The sequence below is a fragment of the Aquarana catesbeiana genome, linkage group LG08 (assembly GCF_042186555.1).
Source record: "Aquarana catesbeiana isolate 2022-GZ linkage group LG08, ASM4218655v1, whole genome shotgun sequence".
NCBI lineage: Eukaryota > Metazoa > Chordata > Amphibia > Anura > Ranidae > Aquarana > Aquarana catesbeiana.
The window spans coordinates 274,622,839-274,643,267 of record NC_133331.1 but is presented as its reverse complement, the minus strand read 5'-3'; the positions used below and the strand labels follow the sequence as shown (position 1 = coordinate 274,643,267).

The 20,429-nt window shown below is 51.1% G+C and overlaps 2 protein-coding genes across 3 annotated transcripts in view; one reads left to right on the top strand and one right to left on the bottom strand.

Moving 5' to 3' along the window:
- The first annotated feature begins 359 nt into the window (after positions 1–359).
- CDK2AP2 (cyclin dependent kinase 2 associated protein 2) lies at positions 360–18,850 on the top strand. 2 transcript variants are annotated; one of them, XM_073597298.1, is made up of 4 exons: positions 360–826; positions 17,846–17,999; positions 18,481–18,616; positions 18,695–18,850. In XM_073597298.1, the coding sequence occupies exons 2-4, from the start codon at positions 17,886–17,888 to the stop codon at positions 18,760–18,762; spliced, it is 318 nt and encodes a 105-aa protein (XP_073453399.1). In that variant the 5' UTR covers positions 360–826; positions 17,846–17,885; the 3' UTR covers positions 18,763–18,850. The 2 variants fall into 2 exon arrangements, with proteins under 2 accessions (XP_073453399.1, XP_073453398.1); XM_073597297.1 differs by having other exon boundaries at positions 362–826; positions 17,899–17,999.
- The window catches only part of AIP (AHR interacting HSP90 co-chaperone), a 34,710-nt gene continuing 32,623 nt past the window's right edge, over positions 18,343–20,429 (bottom strand). The window contains exon 6 of the mRNA XM_073597291.1: positions 18,343–19,364. Coding sequence (XP_073453392.1) covers positions 19,162–19,364 — 203 coding nt within the window. The 3' untranslated portion in view covers positions 18,343–19,161. The remainder of the gene's footprint in view (positions 19,365–20,429) is intronic.

Below are 20,429 nucleotides of genomic sequence, written 5' to 3'. Positions count from 1 at the left end.
TGAGCACAGTGGCTACATTTTATTGCAGTGGCAGCATTTGATGGGCACGGTGGCGGCATTTGATGGGCACGGTGGCGGCATTTGATGGGCACAGTGGTTGCATTTGATGGCATAGTGGCAGCATTTGGCACAGTGACTGCAATTGATGGGCACAGTGGCGGCATTTGATGGCACAGTTGCTGCGTTTGATGGGCACAGTGAGGCTGCAATTGATGATTTTTTTCAGAATTTTTACTCATTACAAAGTCCCAGGCTGTGAACACGCGCCGATGCCCGCCACTCTGTTTTCACTCCGCCCACCTCTCACTGATTGGGCGGGGCTACACGCTACTCTCATCTGTTTTGGGGCGGGGGCTCCAGGTCTGAGCCGGTTCGTGACGTCATGACGCCAGGGGTGCGTAGGGGCAGCTGGAGCCGGGTGAGCTGAGGTGAGGGGGGTTGTGAGCGGACCGGCGCCATTACCATCAGGACCGGTAAAGACCGGTGGACACGCTCTGACTGGAGGAAAGGTCGGCGATAGCGGTGGTTGAGGGCCGGGAGAGGTGTGTGGGTGGGAATCAGCCTGGAGAGGTCAGCGAAGGGGGGAAAGAAGACCGCGGAGAGTCCGGCCATTCCTGCCATAGACGACACTGTAAAGCGACGCGCGACACCCCCGCTGACGAACAACCAATCAGACTGGAGGAGGGAGCGCGAGCTTCGCCGACTGTGTGACCCGCCAATCAGCATCCTCCTCTTCATCACCGGACAGACGACATGTCGTACAAGCCGATCGCCCCGGCTCCGGCAGTGGGGAGCAGCAGCGCTCCGGGCACCCCAGTCACCCCCGGTAATTATCTGATCACATACATCGCTGTACAAGGGGGGAGGTGAAGGCAGCTCTACCTGAGCCGTGTACAGAGCAGTCAGTCTCTGGAGGAGGAGGAGGAGGATAGGATAGGATCTGATGGGTCGGTGCTCAGGCTGGGGGAGAACACACAGGCACAAAACTGTTTTTGTTGATCAGCTGTAACAGAGGCCGGTTGTATGTAACCTGAGCAGATGTCAGACGTCTCATGACCACTCATGGTTGTTGGTGAACTTTGTTCTGGTCATCAGCTCTCATTATATGTGACTAGCAGAAGGCTGCTGCCCATAGAGCTGACTGTGTCTGCTGAGTATTGGGGGGTTCTATAGGAGATTGTCCATCTGGAAGATTGACCCAATACAGTGTTCACCTTTTACATTGAAATAAGTAAACCTTTATACCATACACCTACCCAGGGCTTTTTTTTTCTCAGAGAAAAGGTGCAGGAACTCAACCATGCCCGCCACACTCACATACCTGCCAAATGGCATCAAATAGTAGTTCTTCCCTCTGCATACAACCCCCTCCCTCCACTGCGCTCATCTCCCCCCCCCCTTCCCTCCACTGCGCTCATCTCCCCCCCCCTTCCCTCCACTGCGCTTATCTCCCCCCCCCTCCCTCCACTGCGCTCATCTCCCCCCCCCCCTCCCTCCACTGCGCTCATCTCCCCCCCCTCCCTCCACTGCGCTCATCTCCCCCCCCTCCCTCCACTGCGCTCATCTCCCCCCCCCTCCCTCCACTGCGCTCATCTCCCCCCCCCTCCCTCCACTGCGCTCATCTCCCCCCCCCTCCCTCCACTGCGCTCATCTCCCCCCCCCTCCCTCCACTGCGCTCATCTCCCCCCCCCTCCCTCCACTGCGCTCATCTCCCCCCCCTCCCTCCACTGCGCTCATCTCCCCCCCTCCCTCCACTGCGATCATCTCCCCCCCCCTCCCTCCACTGCGATCATCTCCCCCCCCCTCCCTCCACTGCGATCATCTCCCCCCCCCTCCCTCCACTGCGATCATCTCCCCCCCCTCCCTCCACTGCGATCATCTCTCCCCCCCCTCCACTGCGATCATCTCTCCCCCCCCTCCACTGCGCTCATCTCCCCCCCCCCCTCCACTGCGCTCATCTCCCCCCCCCTCCCTCCACTGCGCTCATCTCCCCCCCCCCCTCCCTCCACTGCGATCATCTCCCCCCCCTCCCTCCACTGCGATCATCTCCCCCCCCTCCCTCCACTGCGATCATCTCCCCCCCCCTCCCTCCACTGCGATCATCTCCCCCCCCTCCCTCCACTGCGATCATCTCCCCCCCCCTCCCTCCACTGCGATCATCTCCCCCCCCTCCCTCCACTGCGATCATCTCCCCCCCCCCTCCCTCCACTGCGATCATCTCCCCCCCCCCCTCCACTGCGATCATCTCCCCCCCCCTCCCTCCACTGCGATCATCTCCCCCCCTCCCTCCACTGCGCTCATCTCCCCCCCCCCTCCCTCCACTGCGATCATCTCCCCCCCTCCCTCCACTGCGATCATCTCCCCCCCCCCTCCCTCCACTGCGATCATCTCCCCCCTCTCCCTCCACTGCGATCATCTCCCCCCTCTCCCTCCACTGCGATCATCTCCCCCCTCTCCCTCCACTGCGATCATCTCCCCCCCCCTCCCTCCACTGCGATCATCTCCCCCCCCCTCCCTCCACTGCGATCATCTCCCCCCCCTCCCTCCACTGCGATCATCTCCCCCCCCCTCCCTCCACTGCGATCATCTCCCCCCCCCTCCCTCCACTGCGCTCATCTCCCCCCCCCTCCCTCCACTGCGCTCATCTCCCCCCCCCTCCCTCCACTGCGCTCATCTCCCCCCCCTCCCTCCACTGCGCTCATCTCCCCCCCCTCCCTCCACTGCGCTCATCTCCCCCCCCTCCCTCCACTGCGCTCATCTCCCCCCCCCTCCCTCCACTGCGCTCATCTCCCCCCCCCTCCCTCCACTGCGCTCATCTCCCCCCCCCTCCCTCCACTGCGCTCATCTCCCCCCCCCTCCCTCCACTGCGCTCATCTCCCCCCCCTCCCTCCACTGCGCTCATCTCCCCCCCCTCCCTCCACTGCGCTCATCTCCCCCCCCTCCCTCCACTGCGATCATCTCCCCCCCCTCCCTCCACTGCGATCATCTCTCCCCCCCCTCCACTGCGATCATCTCTCCCCCCCCTCCACTGCGCTCATCTCCCCCCCTCCCTCCACTGCGCTCATCTCCCCCCCCCTCCCTCCACTGCGCTCATCTCCCCCCCCCCCCTCCCTCCACTGCGATCATCCTCCTCCCTCCCTCCACTGCGATCATCTCCCCCCCCCTCCCTCCACTGCGATCATCTCCCCCCCTCCCTCCACTGCGATCATCTCCCCCCCCCTCCCTCCACTGCGATCATCTCCCCCCCCTCCCTCCACTGCGATCATCTCCCCCCCCCTCCCTCCACTGCGATCATCTCCCCCCCCCCCTCCACTGCGATCATCTCCCCCCCCCTCCCTCCACTGCGATCATCTCCCCCCCTCCCTCCACTGCGCTCATCTCCCCCCCCCCCTCCCTCCACTGCGATCATCTCCCCCCCCCCCTCCACTGCGCTCATCTCCCCCCCCTCCACTGCGCTCATCTCCCCCCCCTCCACTGCGCTCATCTCCCCCCCCTCCACTGCGCTCATCTCCCCCCCTCCACTGCGCTCATCTCCCCCCCTCCACTGCGCTCATCTCCCCCCCTCCACTGCGCTCATCTCCCCCCCCCTCCCTCCACTGCGCTCATCTCCCCCCCCCCCCTCCCTCCACTGCGCTCATCTCCCCCCCCCTCCCTCCACTGCGCTCATCTCCCCCCCCCTCCCTCCACTGCGCTCATCTCCCCCCCCCCCCCCTCCACTGCGCTCATCTCCCCCCCCCCCCTCCCTCCACTGCGCTCATCTCCCCCCCCCCCTCCCTCCACTGCGCTCATCTCCCCCCCCCCCTCCCTCCACTGCGCTCATCTCCCCCCCCCCTCCCTCCACTGCGCTCATCTCCCCCCCCCCTCCCTCCACTGCGCTCATCTCCCCCCCCCCTCCCTCCACTGCGCTCATCTCCCCCCCCCCTCCCTCCACTGCGCTCATCCCCCCCCCCCTCCCTCCACTGCGCTCATCCCCCCCCCCCTCCCTCCACTGCGCTCATCTCCCCCCCCCCCTCCCTCCACTGCGCTCATCTCCCCCCCCCCCCTCCCTCCACTGCGCTCATCTCCCCCCCCCCCTCCCTCCACTGCGCTCATCTCCCCCCCCCTCCCTCCACTGCGCTCATCTCCCCCCCCCTCCCTCCACTGCGCTCATCTCCCCCCCCCCTCCCTCCACTGCGCTCATCTCCCCCCCCCCTCCCTCCACTGCGCTCATCTCCCCCCCCCTCCCTCCACTGCGCTCATCTCCCCCCCCCTCCCTCCACTGCGCTCATCTCCCCCCCCCCTCCCTCCACTGCGCTCATCTCCCCCCCCCTCCCTCCACTGCGCTCATCTCCCCCCCCCCTCCCTCCACTGCGCTCATCTCCCCCCCCCCTCCCTCCACTGCGCTCATCTCCCCCCCCCCCTCCCTCCACTGCGCTCATCTCCCCCCCCCTCCCTCCACTGCGCTCATCTCCCCCCCCCTCCCTCCACTGCGCTCATCTCCCCCCCCCTCCCTCCACTGCGCTCATCTCCCCCCCCCTCCCTCCACTGCGCTCATCTCCCCCCCCCTCCCTCCCTCCCACTGCGCTCATCTCCCCCCCTCCCTCCACTGCGATCATCTCCCCCCCTCCCTCCACTGCGATCATCTCCCCCCCCTCCCTCCACTGCGCTCATCTCCCCTCCCTCCACTGCGCTCATGTCCCCCCCCCTCCCTCCACTGCGCTCATGTCCCCCCCCCTCCCTCCACTGCGCTCATGTCCCCCCCCCTCCCTCCACTGCGCTCATGTCCCCCCCCCTCCCTCCACTGCGCTCATCTCCCCCCCCCTCCCTCCACTGCGCTCATCTCCCCCCCCCTCCCTCCACTGCGCTCATCTCCCCCCCCCTCCCTCCACTGCGCTCATCTCCCCCCCCCTCCCTCCACTGCGCTCATCTCCCCCCCCCCTCCCTCCACTGCGCTCATCTCCCCCCCCCTCCCTCCACTGCGCTCATCTCCCCCCCCCCCCTCCCTCCACTGCGCTCATCTCCCCCCCCCTCCCTCCACTGCGCTCATCTCCCCCCCCCCTCCCTCCACTGCGCTCATCCCCCCCCCCCTCCCCCCCTCCACTGCGCTCATCTCCCCCCCCCTCCCTCCACTGCGCTCATCTCCCCCCCCCTCCCTCCACTGCGCTCATCTCCCCCCCCCCTCCCTCCACTGCGCTCATCTCCCCCCCCCCCTCCCTCCACTGCGCTCATCTCCCCCCCCCCTCCCTCCACTGCGCTCATCTCCCCCCCCCCTCCCTCCACTGCGCTCATCTCCCCCCCCCCCCTCCCTCCACTGCGCTCATCTCCCCCCCCCCCCCCCCTCCCTCCACTGCGCTCATCTCCCCCCCCCCCCCCCTCCCTCCACTGCGCTCATCTCCCCCCCCCCCTCCCTCCACTGCGCTCATCTCCCCCCCCCCCCTCCCTCCACTGCCCTCATCTCCCCCCCCCTCCCTCCACTGCCCTCATCTCTCCCCCCCTCCCTCCACTGCCCTCATCTCTCCCCCCCTCCCTCCACTGCCCTCATCATCTCCCCCCCCCTCCCTCCACTGCCCTCATCATCTCCCTCCACTGCCCTCATCATCTCCCCCCCTCCCTCCACTGCCCTCATCATCTCCCCCCCCTCCCTCCACTGCCCTCATCATCTCCCCCCCTCCCTCCACTGCCCTCATCATCTCCCCCCCTCCCTCCACTGCCCTCATCATCTCCCCCCTCCCTCCACTGCCCTCATCATCTCCCCCCCTCCCTCCACTGCCCTCATCATCTCCCCCCCCTCCCTCCACTGCCCTCATCATCTCCCCCCCCTCCCTCCACTGCCCTCATCATCTCCCCCCCTCCCTCCACTGCCCTCATCATCTCCCCCCTCCCTCCACTGCCCTCATCATCTCCCCCCCTCCCTCCACTGCCCTCATCATCTCCCCCCCTCCCTCCACTGCCCTCATCATCTCCCCCCCTCCCTCCACTGCCCTCATCATCTCCCCCCCTCCCTCCACTGCCCTCATCATCTCCCCCCCTCCCTCCACTGCCCTCATCATCTCCCCCCCCTCCCTCCACTGCCCTCATCATCTCCCCCCCTCCCTCTACTGCCCTCATCATCTCCCCCCCTCCCTCCACTGCCCTCATCATCTCCCCCCTCCCTCCACTGCCCTCATCATCTCCCCCCCTCCCTCCACTGCCCTCATCATCTCCCCCCCCTCCCTCCACTGCCCTCATCATCTCCCCCCCCTCCCTCCACTGCCCTCATCATCTCCCCCCCTCCCTCCACTGCCCTCATCATCTCCCCCCTCCCTCCACTGCCCTCATCATCTCCCCCCCTCCCTCCACTGCCCTCATCATCTCCCCCCCTCCCTCCACTGCCCTCATCATCTCCCCCCCTCCCTCCACTGCCCTCATCATCTCCCCCCCTCCCTCCACTGCCCTCATCATCTCCCCCCCCTCCCTCCACTGCCCTCATCATCTCCCCCCCCTCCCTCCACTGCCCTCATCATCTCCCCCCCTCCTTAAAAGCTCCACCATCTGTCTTACCTTTGTTGCAATATTAAGCTGAAGCACCTATCTGGCTGTAGTACCTCCCAGCATACTATACTATATTCACTTGCAAGGGAGATCATGCAGTAGGAGCATCAACAACTGGTCACCAGGGAAAAATATGGAGACCACAGAGGGTGCAGCCTACCACGCACCCTCTCCTGCCCATGACTGCACTGAACCCTGGGCACCTGTTCTGTATTTCCCTTGTCCCTGTCTGGCACTCAGTAGGATCTGCACAGGGGATCTGACCTGTGGGAGCTACTGGGAGATGAGCTATCACTTGTAAACGCAGAAGCTGGACTTCAGTGTTACCAAGTGATAGTGGTGAGCAGAAGACCTGAGCCAGAGATGGTGGGACTGAGTTCCCCCGAGTTGCTGCTGAAAAAAAGCCCTGCACCTACCCCCCCCCCCCCCCCCCGCTATCCAGGTATGCAGACAGTCCAGGGACCTGAAATCCCTGCTTTTCTTCCTCTTCTGTGTACAGGGCTTCCGGGAAGGATCAGAGTGAATGATTGGTCAGCGCCGGTACAGAACATCACCTGATCTGTCCCAGAAGCACTGCACAGAGAAGAGGAAGAAGAGTGGGGATTTTCAAATCCCTGGACTGGCTACAGTGGCACTGCTGACAGCCTGGAACCCACCGAGGTAAGTATGGGGTTGGGGGGGGGGGGGGCTTACAGTGTTTCCTTTTTTTTACATTTTTAAGCTTTGGATGTCAACTTGTGAGCTAAAAGGTGGCCCTAAACGCGACCCCTAACATCACCAAATGCCTCCAAAAATGTTCAATCTATGTAATGCTTGAGAGGGCTGTCGGAAACTGCAGAGAAATAAATGAGGGTCAGAGTGTGGTGCTACGCTGTTGGCTGGGGATATGCTGCAGAAGACAATGCGCAACTGGGAATATGTTACATGAGGCTAGTTGTTACCCTAAACAATGTTCCCACTAAAGATTGCTGAGGTCTAAGGGCTGCACATGTCACACACACACACACCAAAGGGCTATAGGCTGGGCATCAGAGCTTTAAAGGATCATTAATGGTACATTCACCTGTACCAAAAAGCACATTATGTTTACCCATGTGGGTGAAGTTTAGTGTTTACAAGTTTAAAACAGGTCTTTTTTTGCTAGAAAATTACTCTATCTATCTATCTATCTATTATATATATATATATATATATATATATATATATATATATATATATATATATATATATATATATATATATATATATATATATAATCTCATGACATCAATGATCTGTAAGAGTGGCATCCTTGCCACCTTTGTTAAGGAAGCAAACTTCCCACATCAGTGTAAAGGGCATTGACCTATTGACCTCGATAAATTTTAGCAAGGGTTTCCCAAGACCAGAAAATTATTTCAAGGGTTACAGCTGGGTGAAAAGGCTTGAGAGAGGCTGCCCTAGAGAATAAATTGTTGCAATACTTTCTGTCACACCGTATTTGCGTAGTGGTCTTACAAGCGCCAATTTTTTTTTTTTATATTGTGAAAGATAATGTTACGCCGAGTAAATTGATACCCAACATGTCACGCTTCAAAATTGTGCCCGCTCGTGGAATGATGACAAACTTTTACCCTTAAAAATCTCCATAGGCGATGTTTAAAAAAATTCTACAGGTTGCATGTTTTGATTTACAGAGGTGGTCTAGGGTTAAAATAATTGCTCTCACTCTAAGGCCCCTTTCACACTGGGGCAGTTTGCAGGCGTTATTGCGCTAAAAATAGCGCCTGAAAACCGCCCCTAAACAGCCTCCGCTTTCACACTGAAGCGGTGCGCTGGCAGGATGGTAAAAAAAAGTCCTGCGAGCCGCATCTTTGGAGCGGTGTGTTCACCGCTCCTAAACCGCTCCTGCCCATTGAAATCAATGGGACAGCGCGGTAATACCGCGGCTAAAGCCGCGCTGTATGAGCGGGTTTAACCCTTTTTCGGCCGCCAGCGGGGGTTAAAACTGCACTGCTAGCGGCCGAATACAGCCGCAAAAACGACGGTAAAACAGCACTAAAAATAGCGCTGTTTTACCACCGACGCCCCCACCGCCCCAGGGTGAAAGGGGCCTAGCAATCGCAGTGATGCCTCATGTGTGGTTTGAACACTGTTTACGTATGCGTTCGATTCTGCACACGATCTCGGCGGGACTTTTTTTTTTTTTTTTCATTTTTACACTGTTCTTTAAAAAAAAAAAAAAAAATCACTTTTATTCCTATTACAAGCAATGCAAACATCCCTTGTAATAGAAAAAGACCTCAGATCTCATGTTTACACTAAAATGCAATAAAAAAAAAAAAAAAAAAATGTCCCTTATAAGAGCTATGGGTGGAAGTGACGTTTTGACGTCGCTTCCGCCCTGCAATGGTATGGAGCTGGGTGGGGGCCATCTTCCCCTTACTCAGCTCCATACCACACAGGGAGAAGGATCTGATCGCCTACGTTGCTGGCGGTGGCGCAGGGCACCAGGAAGGGGGGCCCCTCTCCCGCCCCCGATAAAAGTGATCTTGCCGCAGAGACCACTTTTATCTGAAAACCACCCGCTGAAGTGGATACTGGGGTTATCACAGCTAGCTGCTGCCATATCGATATTCCACTCAAACGGCTGACCTATAACGACGGTGGGCGGTCGGCAAGTGGTTAAACTTTAAAGGAGCCCTGGATGGAAGGTATTCTGTTTAAACAATGAAGTACAAAAACGCATTTAATATCTTCTGTGGCTAATGAAGGCTCAATCCTGCGTTATTGTAAGGACCGAGCAGCTGTTGGGATCATCACCCCCTAATGCCCAGGAGGTAGCGCTGTCCTGTGCTTTCAGGTTGCTCATGTGCAGTGTGTACACTCCTGTCACAGCTTCTGAACTCATGGGTGACAGTAGAGGAGTACACACCGCACATGTGAGATTTTCTTTCATTCCCAGAGTTGAGCTTTAACCACTTAAGGACCAGAAGATTTGCCCCCTTAATGACAGGCCATTTTTTGCACTGCGTCACTTTAACTGACAATTGCGTGGTCTGACGCAGTATGATGCCAGCTGGTCAGCAAGCGGTTAAAGGATAAGTTCGCCTTTGGTAACATGTTGCATGTTCTACCCATTTTTGTAGAGGAGTAACCTGTTACTGTTCCTGAAACTCTATTTTTTTTTTTTTTTCTAAAGTTGGACTTTTTCTTTAATGAGTAATTCCAGGTACGGATATATTATGTATGGTTATACCATACCTGACTGATGTCCCTGGAAGCTCCATTTCTGGGTCTTGCACTGAGCAGCTGCATTCTGAATAGAGGAGGTTGGCCATTCAGAGAATACAAAGTACTCTGATTGGATAAGGTGGGAGAGTGTGATGTTACTTTCCCACATCTCCACTTTTAATCACAATACTTTGCATTTTATTTAGTAGATGCCAGGCATTCTCGGAATGGCACCCGTGCTGAGGACCTGACCTTCTGTGTCTACAATACAGCAGGCCAGATGCTCGGCACGGGATCTGGAAACTAGTAGAGATCACTGGAGTAGTGGTGTTTATCTACCAAGGGCATTGGCCAGGTATGGCATATACATAGTTACACTGGTCCAAGCTGGACCTATGTATAAAATATTCTGGAATCCCTCTTTAAAGTAGGAATTTCCTTTTTTTTTTTTTTTTTTTTTTTTTTCCCCCTATATACCTTTTTATATTTAAAGGACAGCATTTTGTTTCTTTTAGTTGATGGAGCAGGAAACAGTTAAACCCCTGTCATGTTATTTTTTTTGTTGTCCTGCTGGAGAGATGCCATTTTCTGTCCTGGAGATACCAACCAGGAAATCTGTTATCAAAATACTATCAAGATGCATAAAAATCTCCAATCATCCCAAAAGCACAAGATATAAATTCACTTCTAGTGTAATAATGCATGCACAGGAATGTTAAAACCGAGTAACCACTGTAATAGTAACAAAGGTATCTGGTAGGGATGAACAGGCATAAATGTAGTAGACTTACAAACAGGTATCTTGGATAAAAAAAACAAACAGGCAATCTCTCCAAAAAGAACTGCATTCCCATCATAGATACTTGTGTCAGGTACCACATGGTGGTCTCCATTGGAGGATTCCCCCTCCCTCCTTGCTCCAAAGATGGCTCTAATATTTTGAATTTGCCATCACTTAGTGACCATAGTAAACAATACGAATCAAAATGTTGAGTCTATGCAGTGGGGGCAGTAAAACTTGACAACTGGTATAAGTTTTTATTCTGTCTAAAACTAAAAAAGAATTTTCCTTTTACATACATTACATCTACATTACCTTACAGTAGAAAAAATTGACACAAAAAAGGTTTCATACAAAAGCTGAGAAATTCCTCAACAGTTTTTTGGAAGTGTCAGATTGCAGCATGAACTATTTCACTAAGTTGCATTTTTTTTTTTTTTTTTTTAATAATACAGACTTAAAATTATATGCATCTTATAGTGGACCTTCGCTTAAAAATGAAAGTACTGCTTAGACGTCTCCTCCTCCTGCCACAAGAATGACATCTGATTGTTCTGACATCCCCAACAGCCTCGTGGGACATGTTGCACATCCCAGGAGGCAGCAGGACCAGTCTCACAGCACAGCCATACCTAGTACATACACAGTGGGGAGCTAGTTGTGAGTCACCAGGAAATCACAGCCAGCTCCTAAATCCAAGATGATTCCAAATCCTGCTAAAATCGCAGCAAAATGCACAGAATGTTTGGCATGACACTCCAAACGTGTGATTTTTGCTGTGCAATAAATGTGTGTAAATCACTGCAAAACGCGCTCAGTGCTCGTTGCCCAAAAAGTAGCAAGACAAACCCGCATAAGACAGCCCATTTATTTGCGCGACATGCAGAAATGCATGTAAATCGCCCCAAAAACATTGTGAGTGGGAATGGGAGTTTGTGCTACAAGAGTATGAATGGGGCCCTAGAACACTCTATATTTATGTGTAGTGTAAGGATTTTGTGAGCATTTGCTTCTGCCCACAGGTTCCATGCAATGGCAAATTTATTAATTAGTGCCAAGAGCAGATGGATACTGTAAAAGGTGATTCACACCAGAACATGGTTTCCTGCACCGCATTCAAAACGCACTGCCTTTGAGATTTGCTGCTGGTGCCCAGGGCTGTGTTTTGGCCTAGGCCGAAAAGGCCTAGGCCTAGGGCGGCACTTTGCGGGGGGCGGCAAAAAGGGGCACCCCCCCGCATGAGAGAAAGCCCCCCCACCCGTCTTGCTGATTCCCGGCTCCCGCTGCCGCCTCCCGCACACTTGCAGCCCACGGTGGCCGGCTTTCTGTAGCGGCGCCACTGTGTATGGGCGTGCTTGGCAGAGGGTGGGGGCGTGTATCTTACGCCCCCCTACTCTCTGACAAGCACACCCATACACCACGGCGCCGCTACAGAAAGCCGGCCGCTGTGGGCTGCATGTGTGCGGGAGGCGGCAGCGGGAGCCGGGAATCAGCAAGACGGGTGGGGGGGCTTTCTCTCATGCGGGGGGGCGGCGTGTGTCACTCGCGCCCCCATAAGCAACAGGTGACAGGTGGAGCCTTAAGCTCCGCCTACCCTCCCCTGCACTGCTTTCCTGCAGTGAATCTTCTCCTCGGCCCTGGGGCTGTGACGTCAGGAGGAGAGAGAGGAGCACGAGGGAAACCCCCAGGACAGCAGGTACAATGATTTAATAAAGTATATCAGTGTTATGGGCACAGTGGCTGCGTTTGATGGGCACAGTGGCTGCGTTTGATGGGCACAGTGGCTGCGTTTGATGGGCACAGTAAAACACCCCCCCCCCCCCCCCCCCCATGATAGCATTAAAACTCAGCAGCTAAAAATACTGTAGCTGCTGACTTTTAATATTAGAACACTTACCTGTCCAGGGATCCAGCGATGTTGACACCTCAGCCGATTTTTGGATTGGCTCTCGGGTTTTGCCACTATCATTCATGGTAAGGGAAACCGACCGGTTCCCTACTGCACATGTGCGAAGCGCGTTGCACTTTCTGAATGGCCCAGTGGAGGAAGGAGGAGGGGGGGGCAAACTTCAGAGGGGACAGCACAGTCTCCCAGAAGTGGGAAGGGTAGCTGTCAGAAACAGGTACCCGTTCCCCCCTGAAAGGTGCCAAATAAGCCTAAAGAGGAAGGGGTGTTGTTTACAGATGATAGGGTGGGTCTTAAACAGGAAGGGGTGTGGCCTCGGCAGGATGGGGTGGGTCGTATTTAAATTAGGGGGGTGCATGCGTTTAGTCAGGCCTAGGGCAGCACAAAACCTAAATACACCACTGCTGGTGCCAATACATTAACAGCACCCCAAAAGCAGAACTCAAACTTTGTGCGTTTGTGTGCATCATAACACGTGGTACCATGTTTTTCAAAAGTAGTGCATGCACTAATTTTCGTGCATTCCGGTGTCGATTTGCAGCCCCTTCAAATGCATGGGCTGATAAATCGCACTGCAGGGGATCGCACAGGAAAGCGGACTGTGTTCCCGTGCGATTCTGGTGTGAACCGGCCCCTAAAGATTGCAATTAATCAATCGCTAGATTTCAGTAATGTGAAGGGATGATTCAACTGAAATACGGGGTGGGTGGTAACGGAGCGGGTAGCTAGTTTGGCTTAGGCGATCCAAGCCGACGTTATCCCTCCCACTTTGCCCACAGCCTTTTAGGACACATCACAGGTCCCAGAAGGTGGAGGGACCATTTACAAAGCCCAGTAGGAAGCCTGGTTTGAAGCTGCGAGAAATCACAGCCTGCTTCTCGCTCTAGACATGGTGGCGCCAGGTACCCAAAGACCAGCAATGAACCGGCCCAGTTGAGGACAGTGCTGGAACCCTGGACAGGTAAGTGTCCTTTTTTTATTAAAATTCGGCAGCTGCAGTATTTGTAGCTGCTTTTGTTTGTTTTTTTTGGTGGGGACCGAAGATCCTCCTTTTTTAAAGAGGACCTGAACTGTGCCCTGAAAAAATTGGTGGGGGGGGAGAACTAGTCACCAGTATTGCCTGTGGTCTACCTGACCTGCAGCTGATCTTTAGCCCATTCGTAACTGGTCTTATTGTTGGTCATTTCAGAACTAATTACACAGTTGGGAGTACCCATGTTTGTTTCTGTCTGCCAAAGGATTTGTAATTATGATCAGTCCCTCCTATAATTTATGCACCTTTGTGACACTGAAGCAACTTGGTTTAACATTTTGACTTCCTTTGTCACATCTGTGTTGCCAGCTTAATCATTGAATAGTGAATAGTATGGTTGCCACTGTCCATTTAGCAGGAAGCTGACTCGGGAATATGTCATGTTCAACTGGAAAGTAGCAGACTGATAATCCTGACTAGCAGTGTTTTGCAAGAATGGCTGGTCAAAATTACAAATCCTCTGGCAGGTAAATTGGTAAGCATATATGTATATGTCTGCATACAAAAGAAATACTACGCTTGTGCAAAACAAATATATCATACAAATAAGATTAAACCATTACAATGTAAATATTCAGCAGCACCACTAAAGTGAGAAATAATCACATTACATAGCCTATACAAAAACAGTGTTTGAGCAATATTATGTTTACCCAAGTGTTGATAGAAAATGGTCTAATTGTAGAAAAACTCAAAACACAGATCTGTGAAATTTCAGATGAATCCAGAAGATCCTCCACCTCATGCATATACCGCTACCTCAAGCAATATGGACTCTTACTAGAGAGCCTGGACCCTTTATTACAGAGGATCAAACGTGCTTGATGTAATCCTTTGCAGGGGTCATCAGCTGGAGATGTCCTCCAGAACAAATTAAGAGCTTTCACTGGATTAATCAGACCAGGCTCCATTCCTCCCATGACCAGATTTAACCATGGAAATGAAGGAGACGCCAGATCCCAAAAGAGTAATTTTAATTTATTAAAAGGTATTTCACTTACATTTGTTCAGATAAAAATGACCCCTGCAAAGATTATTATATCAAGCCTGTTTGACCCTCTGTAATAAAGGGTCCACGTTCTCTGGTAAGAATCCATATTACTTGAGGTGCAGGGGCTTCTGAATTCATCTGCAATTTCACAGATTTGTTTGAGTTTTTTTTACAATTGGACTATTTTCTATCAAAACTTTATGAGCAATTTCATGTTTAGCGCAACACTTTTTTGTATATGAATAATCTATTTAGCGGTTTGCTTGGAGTTCCGCTCTAAGTTTGTAGGTTGATGTTGGCGAGTTTAATACTTTGGCCTCAAATTCATTGTTGGAATTTGCTGTTAATAACCTAGAGCTGCAGCTATATATTTTTTTTTTTCCTGGCTGTCTGCAGCTTCACTGAGAATTTACCCTCGCTATGTTGTGCTGTTGACACAAGTAGTGAGATGCCAGCAGAGGCCATGACAAAAAAAATAAATAAATAATTAGGATTTTTTATACTCATACATTATGGGGCACATGAAGTTTAACATTTTGGGTTATACTACCACCTACAGGAAAAATAAACACTAGAAAACAAAAAATTGAGGTAAACTAACATTTGCTATCTTTTATGTTTTTGTGTTGCCAAGCTAATGTATATGTATCCATTATGTTTATGCCATTGTGCATGAATATATATGAAAATACTTTTATACTATTGTTACAAATAAAAATGATTACTATATACTCTACCTCCACAAGTCAATTGCCTCATTTAAAGTCCCACACTCTCCTTTTTATGAACAGGAAGCCTGTAATCTTTGCGACTGCTCAGCAGTCCAACCGAGTGGTGGTCAGCACAGCAAGCAAACACTGAGGCAGGTTTTAGCGCTAGAAATAGCCTCTGAAAACTCATTCATTGTAGTGTGTCTTTTCACACTGGGGCGGTGCATTTGCCGGATGTTAAGAAAAGTCCTGCAAGCCGCATCTTTGGGGTGGTTTGGGAGCGCTGTAAATAGCGCTCCCAAAACGCCCTGCCCATTGCAAACGAATAGGTAGCGCTTCAAAATGTGAATTTTTTTTTTTAACGTTTGTGGTAAAAATCGCCCCGCTAGCGGTCAAAAAGCGCTGCTAAAACAGCACTATAAAAAAATTAGTTATCCAAAAATGAGTTTAAGATAAAGTGGGTGGAACTCCGCCTTAAGGAGACATTCAGTAAACAAGATGAACTCTTTTGACTAAAATGTCTACACTATAATATAGAGCTGACGGCCTAAGCTATAAGGGCTTTACAAATCTATGATCAGGATAGTAGTTGGATCCTTTCCCATGTCACTTTAGTCTGTTTCCCGAAGGCCGGCCCTACACTCATTGAATTTCTTAGGAAAGAAATTTGCTTGATTTCTCCCATCAACATAGACAATGTTGATGTTGGAATCCCTCCTGCCAAGAGAAGATGGTGATTATTGTTAGCAGCTATAGCAGCCACTTGTAATAATTGCAAGCGAATCTGGCAGGCTGGTTGTACCCAAGTTGATCGCTCAACTTGGTACATTCATTAATGGTTTGAATATTGGCCGGTTCAGCAGATTTGAACAGTGTATGGCCGGTCTAAGGTTTGACAGACTGACATTATGGCTGTGGCAGGCCTGCCAGGGAAAACAAAGGTTTGTCAATGGGACCCTTAAAAGTAGGTGCATCTTCAACAGGTATGGGTAGATGCAGAGAAAAGAGCCCACTTCATTATAAAATGAGTACTGGTCTGTAAAAAGTTTGGGAGAAGTACATTTTGTAATTGATGTACAGAACAGGTTCAAGTAAGGCGATTGCATGTACTGGAAAAGTATGGGGCCTTTCATCCCACATTAGTAATGTCCCCAGTAGGAGCTACAGGCTGCTCTTCTAATTTTAAGGTGGTGCACACTGTCATAAATCCAGTATGGTGTCTTTAAGCCTGGGAGCTGTAGCCGCTGCCTGCAGTTCATTGGAAACAAAATCATCCAATATGGACTTTTCATTAGACTAAACCTCTGAAACCAGCCTCAGAGGCCTGTACCTCTGCAGATACCTCAGACACAGATTCAGGAGGATAAGGTGTAGAAGTGTGGTTACAGCCTCAGTAAGCATAGTTGCAAATTGGCCCTTAAACTCAAGCATGTGGCTGCTGAGAACTCTTCTCTAGAGAAGTCAGAGGAGAGGGCCACACCTGAGAGCTAAGACACTGAGGAGTGTATTGATTCAAACAGTGGACAATGATCCAAGCAGCCTGTGTTGGGTTCTTGAAGAGACACCGCAGGCTGCCACGCAGCTGTTGATAGATTGTGAGCTGGACAGGTCTGAGCTGCAGTGGGAATACTCTCCTTGTGCTTGGTGTCCAATGTTGCACTGCTTAACATTGGCCATTTATTTGAGAACACCAGGTAAAAACCTTGAGTACTCCCAAATCGGCTTCTAAAAGCAGGAAAGGTTTAAACTGCGGGAGGTGACCAGGTCACTGTAAGCGGTAGCAGAGACTGAGGTGAAACTTCGTGTCTCTTGCAATGGATGCAGCTGCCTCATGCTGAAAAGGCAGGAACAGAACAGAGTGCCCATGTGCATGAAGCAGCACTTAATTGTTCAATGTATTAAACCTTTCTATGGAAAAAAGGTGAGGTGATGGTTCCAACTATTGCAGTAAAATGTAGTAGTTTGATGCCCAGCCCACAAAGTAGGTCACAGCAGGGTGTCTGCTACTACTCAGGACCTGAAAAGTGCATGTGGCTACAAAGCCCAAAGGTCACATTCCATGCAGGCCTCGCAATCTCCAAAGCTATTGCTAAAGATGATATGATCCAGATAGCTAAATAAAGAGCCCAGCTCAGCAGCATTGTAATTGAAGTCTTTGTTAAAGGGGAAAAATAAAAAAATCTTGATAAAACAGATAATGGTTTGAAAAAGTTACATTTACGCTGTCCATTCTCCTAGACTAGTACCAAGAAACTGAAGCATGATGTAAGGAGCTAGACATGACTTGCTATTGGTTTTGTTTTCCAGTGCCCACTTCCTCCTGAAGGGAGCACTATAACCCAATTTTCTCATAACTGAAGTTCCCCACCATGGGCCAAAGTAGATATAGTGCTTTGTTCCATCTGCTTTGGTGTCCTGTAGCGCTAGCTGAAATGTCCAGCAGGATTCCCCCCTAGTGGTATACTCTTATCTGTAAGGAGGCAGATGTTTCACTGAGTTTAACAGGCAGAAAGACCACATCTTGTTTACAGATAGCCTGGCCTAAATATCAGTATTTTTTTTTTATACTTAATTCTTAACTCATTATTAACACTGTTAAAAGTAATCTATTTCACCTTTTTGTCACAAATCTCTTCATCCACATTTCCCGCCTGTTATGTGCATATTGTGGGCTTGCAATGTTATTATTGTGGATGGCTAGGTGTTGTGTGCAGTCATTAAGCATCTCATCCCCTCATCTAATGTGGTTTGCAGTGCCTGGAGCTGCGGTTTCATCACCATCGGGAGCTGTGCCCGTCCCCTCCTTCCGACTCAACTTCAGTGACTTTGGACCCCCTTCTATGGGCTTCATACCGGTAAGAAGTTTTTCCCAGCAGCTAACACACTCTCCTATCTATTTGGGTTATGGGTGGATATCAGAATTCAGCACACAAGTGTGGGATTCCTACATGCTTGTTGAGCAGGGCCCTCTGATTCCTCTTGTACCAAATTGTAATGTAACTGTAATGTCTGCCTTTATTTTGTTAAGTGCTGCGCAAACTGTTGGCGCTATATAAAACCTGTATTATAATAATAATAATACTTGGACTTTGTAGTCTCAAGAACGTGTATTTATTATCCAGTAATTGCTGACACCCAAAATACATTTGAGCAGCTGTTTAACTTGCAGCGTATGAAGTGCTATACCATGCAACTAGAGACTGTTTTGACCTCTTGTTTATTTGCGTACATAGACTTGCATGCAGTGCTATAAATATACAAACAATACAAAATACTTGAATATTATGATCTTGTTGAGCCAAAAGGAAGTTGTCAGACTTTTTCCTTCTTATCCAGGGTGTGAAGCCAGCTGTGTCACAAGCAGTGTCTCAGGGGACCTACAGTGACCTGTTGTCTGTGATTGAGGAGATGGGCAGAGAGATCAGACCCACCTATGCTGGAAGCAAAAGTGCCATGGAAAGATTAAAAAGAGGTGGGGATTAAAAGTCATTAGCTGCAAGACTGTTTCTCTCATTAATCTGTAGCTAAACATTTCTTTTATACTTTCTAGGTATAATCCACGCTAGGGCTCTCGTGAGAGAGTGTCTCGCTGAAACAGAACGCAATGCTCGTACGTGACCTCATTCCAGCTCTGCACTTTCTAATTTTTTTTCTTCCCTTTTTTTTAATCTATAAAAAACAAATAAAGTTACTCTTTATTATGTTATATGTGATGCAAGGGTGGTTTGTCTTGCCTATACAGCGGTTGTTATTATGGACATGGTTTTAACATGACACAGATACTGTAATGTTGGTGTATTACAGGAAAACAGTTTCTTTCGGTCTGAGATGGCAGTCCTCTGATATTTGCACAGCGGTGTATTCTATTCAGTCATTATACCTCACACTACCACTGACCTTATCTGCAACTTACAGTTGTAGCCAAAATTGATATATTGTGCCAGTCACATGTCCATAACAACAAGTTACTGCCCCATGAAATGGCACATTGACCTATGAATTTGCTGTTACTGAAAGTCATTTGAATATGCCTCGAAATCTTGCTTTGTCTTCACTTTCCTTCTCGTGTATCCGTGCCTCAAGCTGCTTCAACTCCTTTGCAACAAGGGGAGCAAGTGAAGGGTCCAGCTCAACAGCCCGTGAGAAGTCCTGCTCTGCTTCTGATGCGTTCCACACTGCAGCATGGGCACGACCCCGCTTAAACAATGCCTTTACATTATCTGAAAGAGATGAAGAAAAACAATGGCTGTAGTAGCTTTAGGTTGGTGAGACATGTTGCAAACATCCCTTGCTAGAACTAGGTAATGTAGGTCTTCACCTAAAGATGTGATCAGCATTTCCCACCCTCCCTGCTTTTCTTAAAAGCAGGGAGGGTGGGAAATGCTTTTATTTATTATTACTTTTCTCTTTTATTTATTTTCATTTTGGATTGAGTAAGGGGGGGTCAGTTTGTTTTTTTTGCCATCTTTGTCCCAGTGGGGCGATTTCCCTTCATTTCCTGTCCCATAGCCAAAATATGAAGTGAAAGAAGACCACTGCAAATTAAAGGAATCGCTTGGGAACCCCCTTGGTCACCAGAACTATTGTCTCCATTGTAAGATTTCCCCTGTTATTTTTCTGATGACAACCCAACATTTTGGTATTTTCTTATTTTCACTTTGAGTTCTTTGTTAATCACACATGCGGAAAGCAGCGTGATTCCAGTGCAGGTTCCTGCATTACATGTAACTCGCAGGCAGTTTACACTGACATCTGCGAACCAATGTGGGTATCAATGTAAAGGTAATGACACACCAAGATCAGATCACAGTGCGAACTATCAAATGGTGCAGGAATCGGATCTCATAGGTGTGAACACCCATACAATACGATTGCAGGGAAAACCAAAAAAGAGTCCTGCAGCATTTTAGTGCGAATGCAATTTCAGCCATACAGTTTTGTATGGCTGAATTCACATCGCATGTGATCTGCACAGCAATGCGAATCGCATGCAATGTCTCATCGCAGAAGTGTCAACCCAGCCTCAATGATAACGGTAAACAGGACAAAAAAAAAGAGAGGATAATTCTTCCTAACAGGGGCACAGACCGCAATAAAAACTGACGGGTTCTAATCCATCTCCTCTATCCAAAACTAAAAGTTTTTCTTTTAGTTGTACTTTAAAGTGAAAAATTCAGCCTTGTCTGATTGCTGTTTTAGCTTACCTTCAGAACTGAGCCCAGTGATAATTCTGGTGCTCGAGGGAACTGGAGTGAGCCCAGAACTGCTCTCAGATAAAGGTAAGG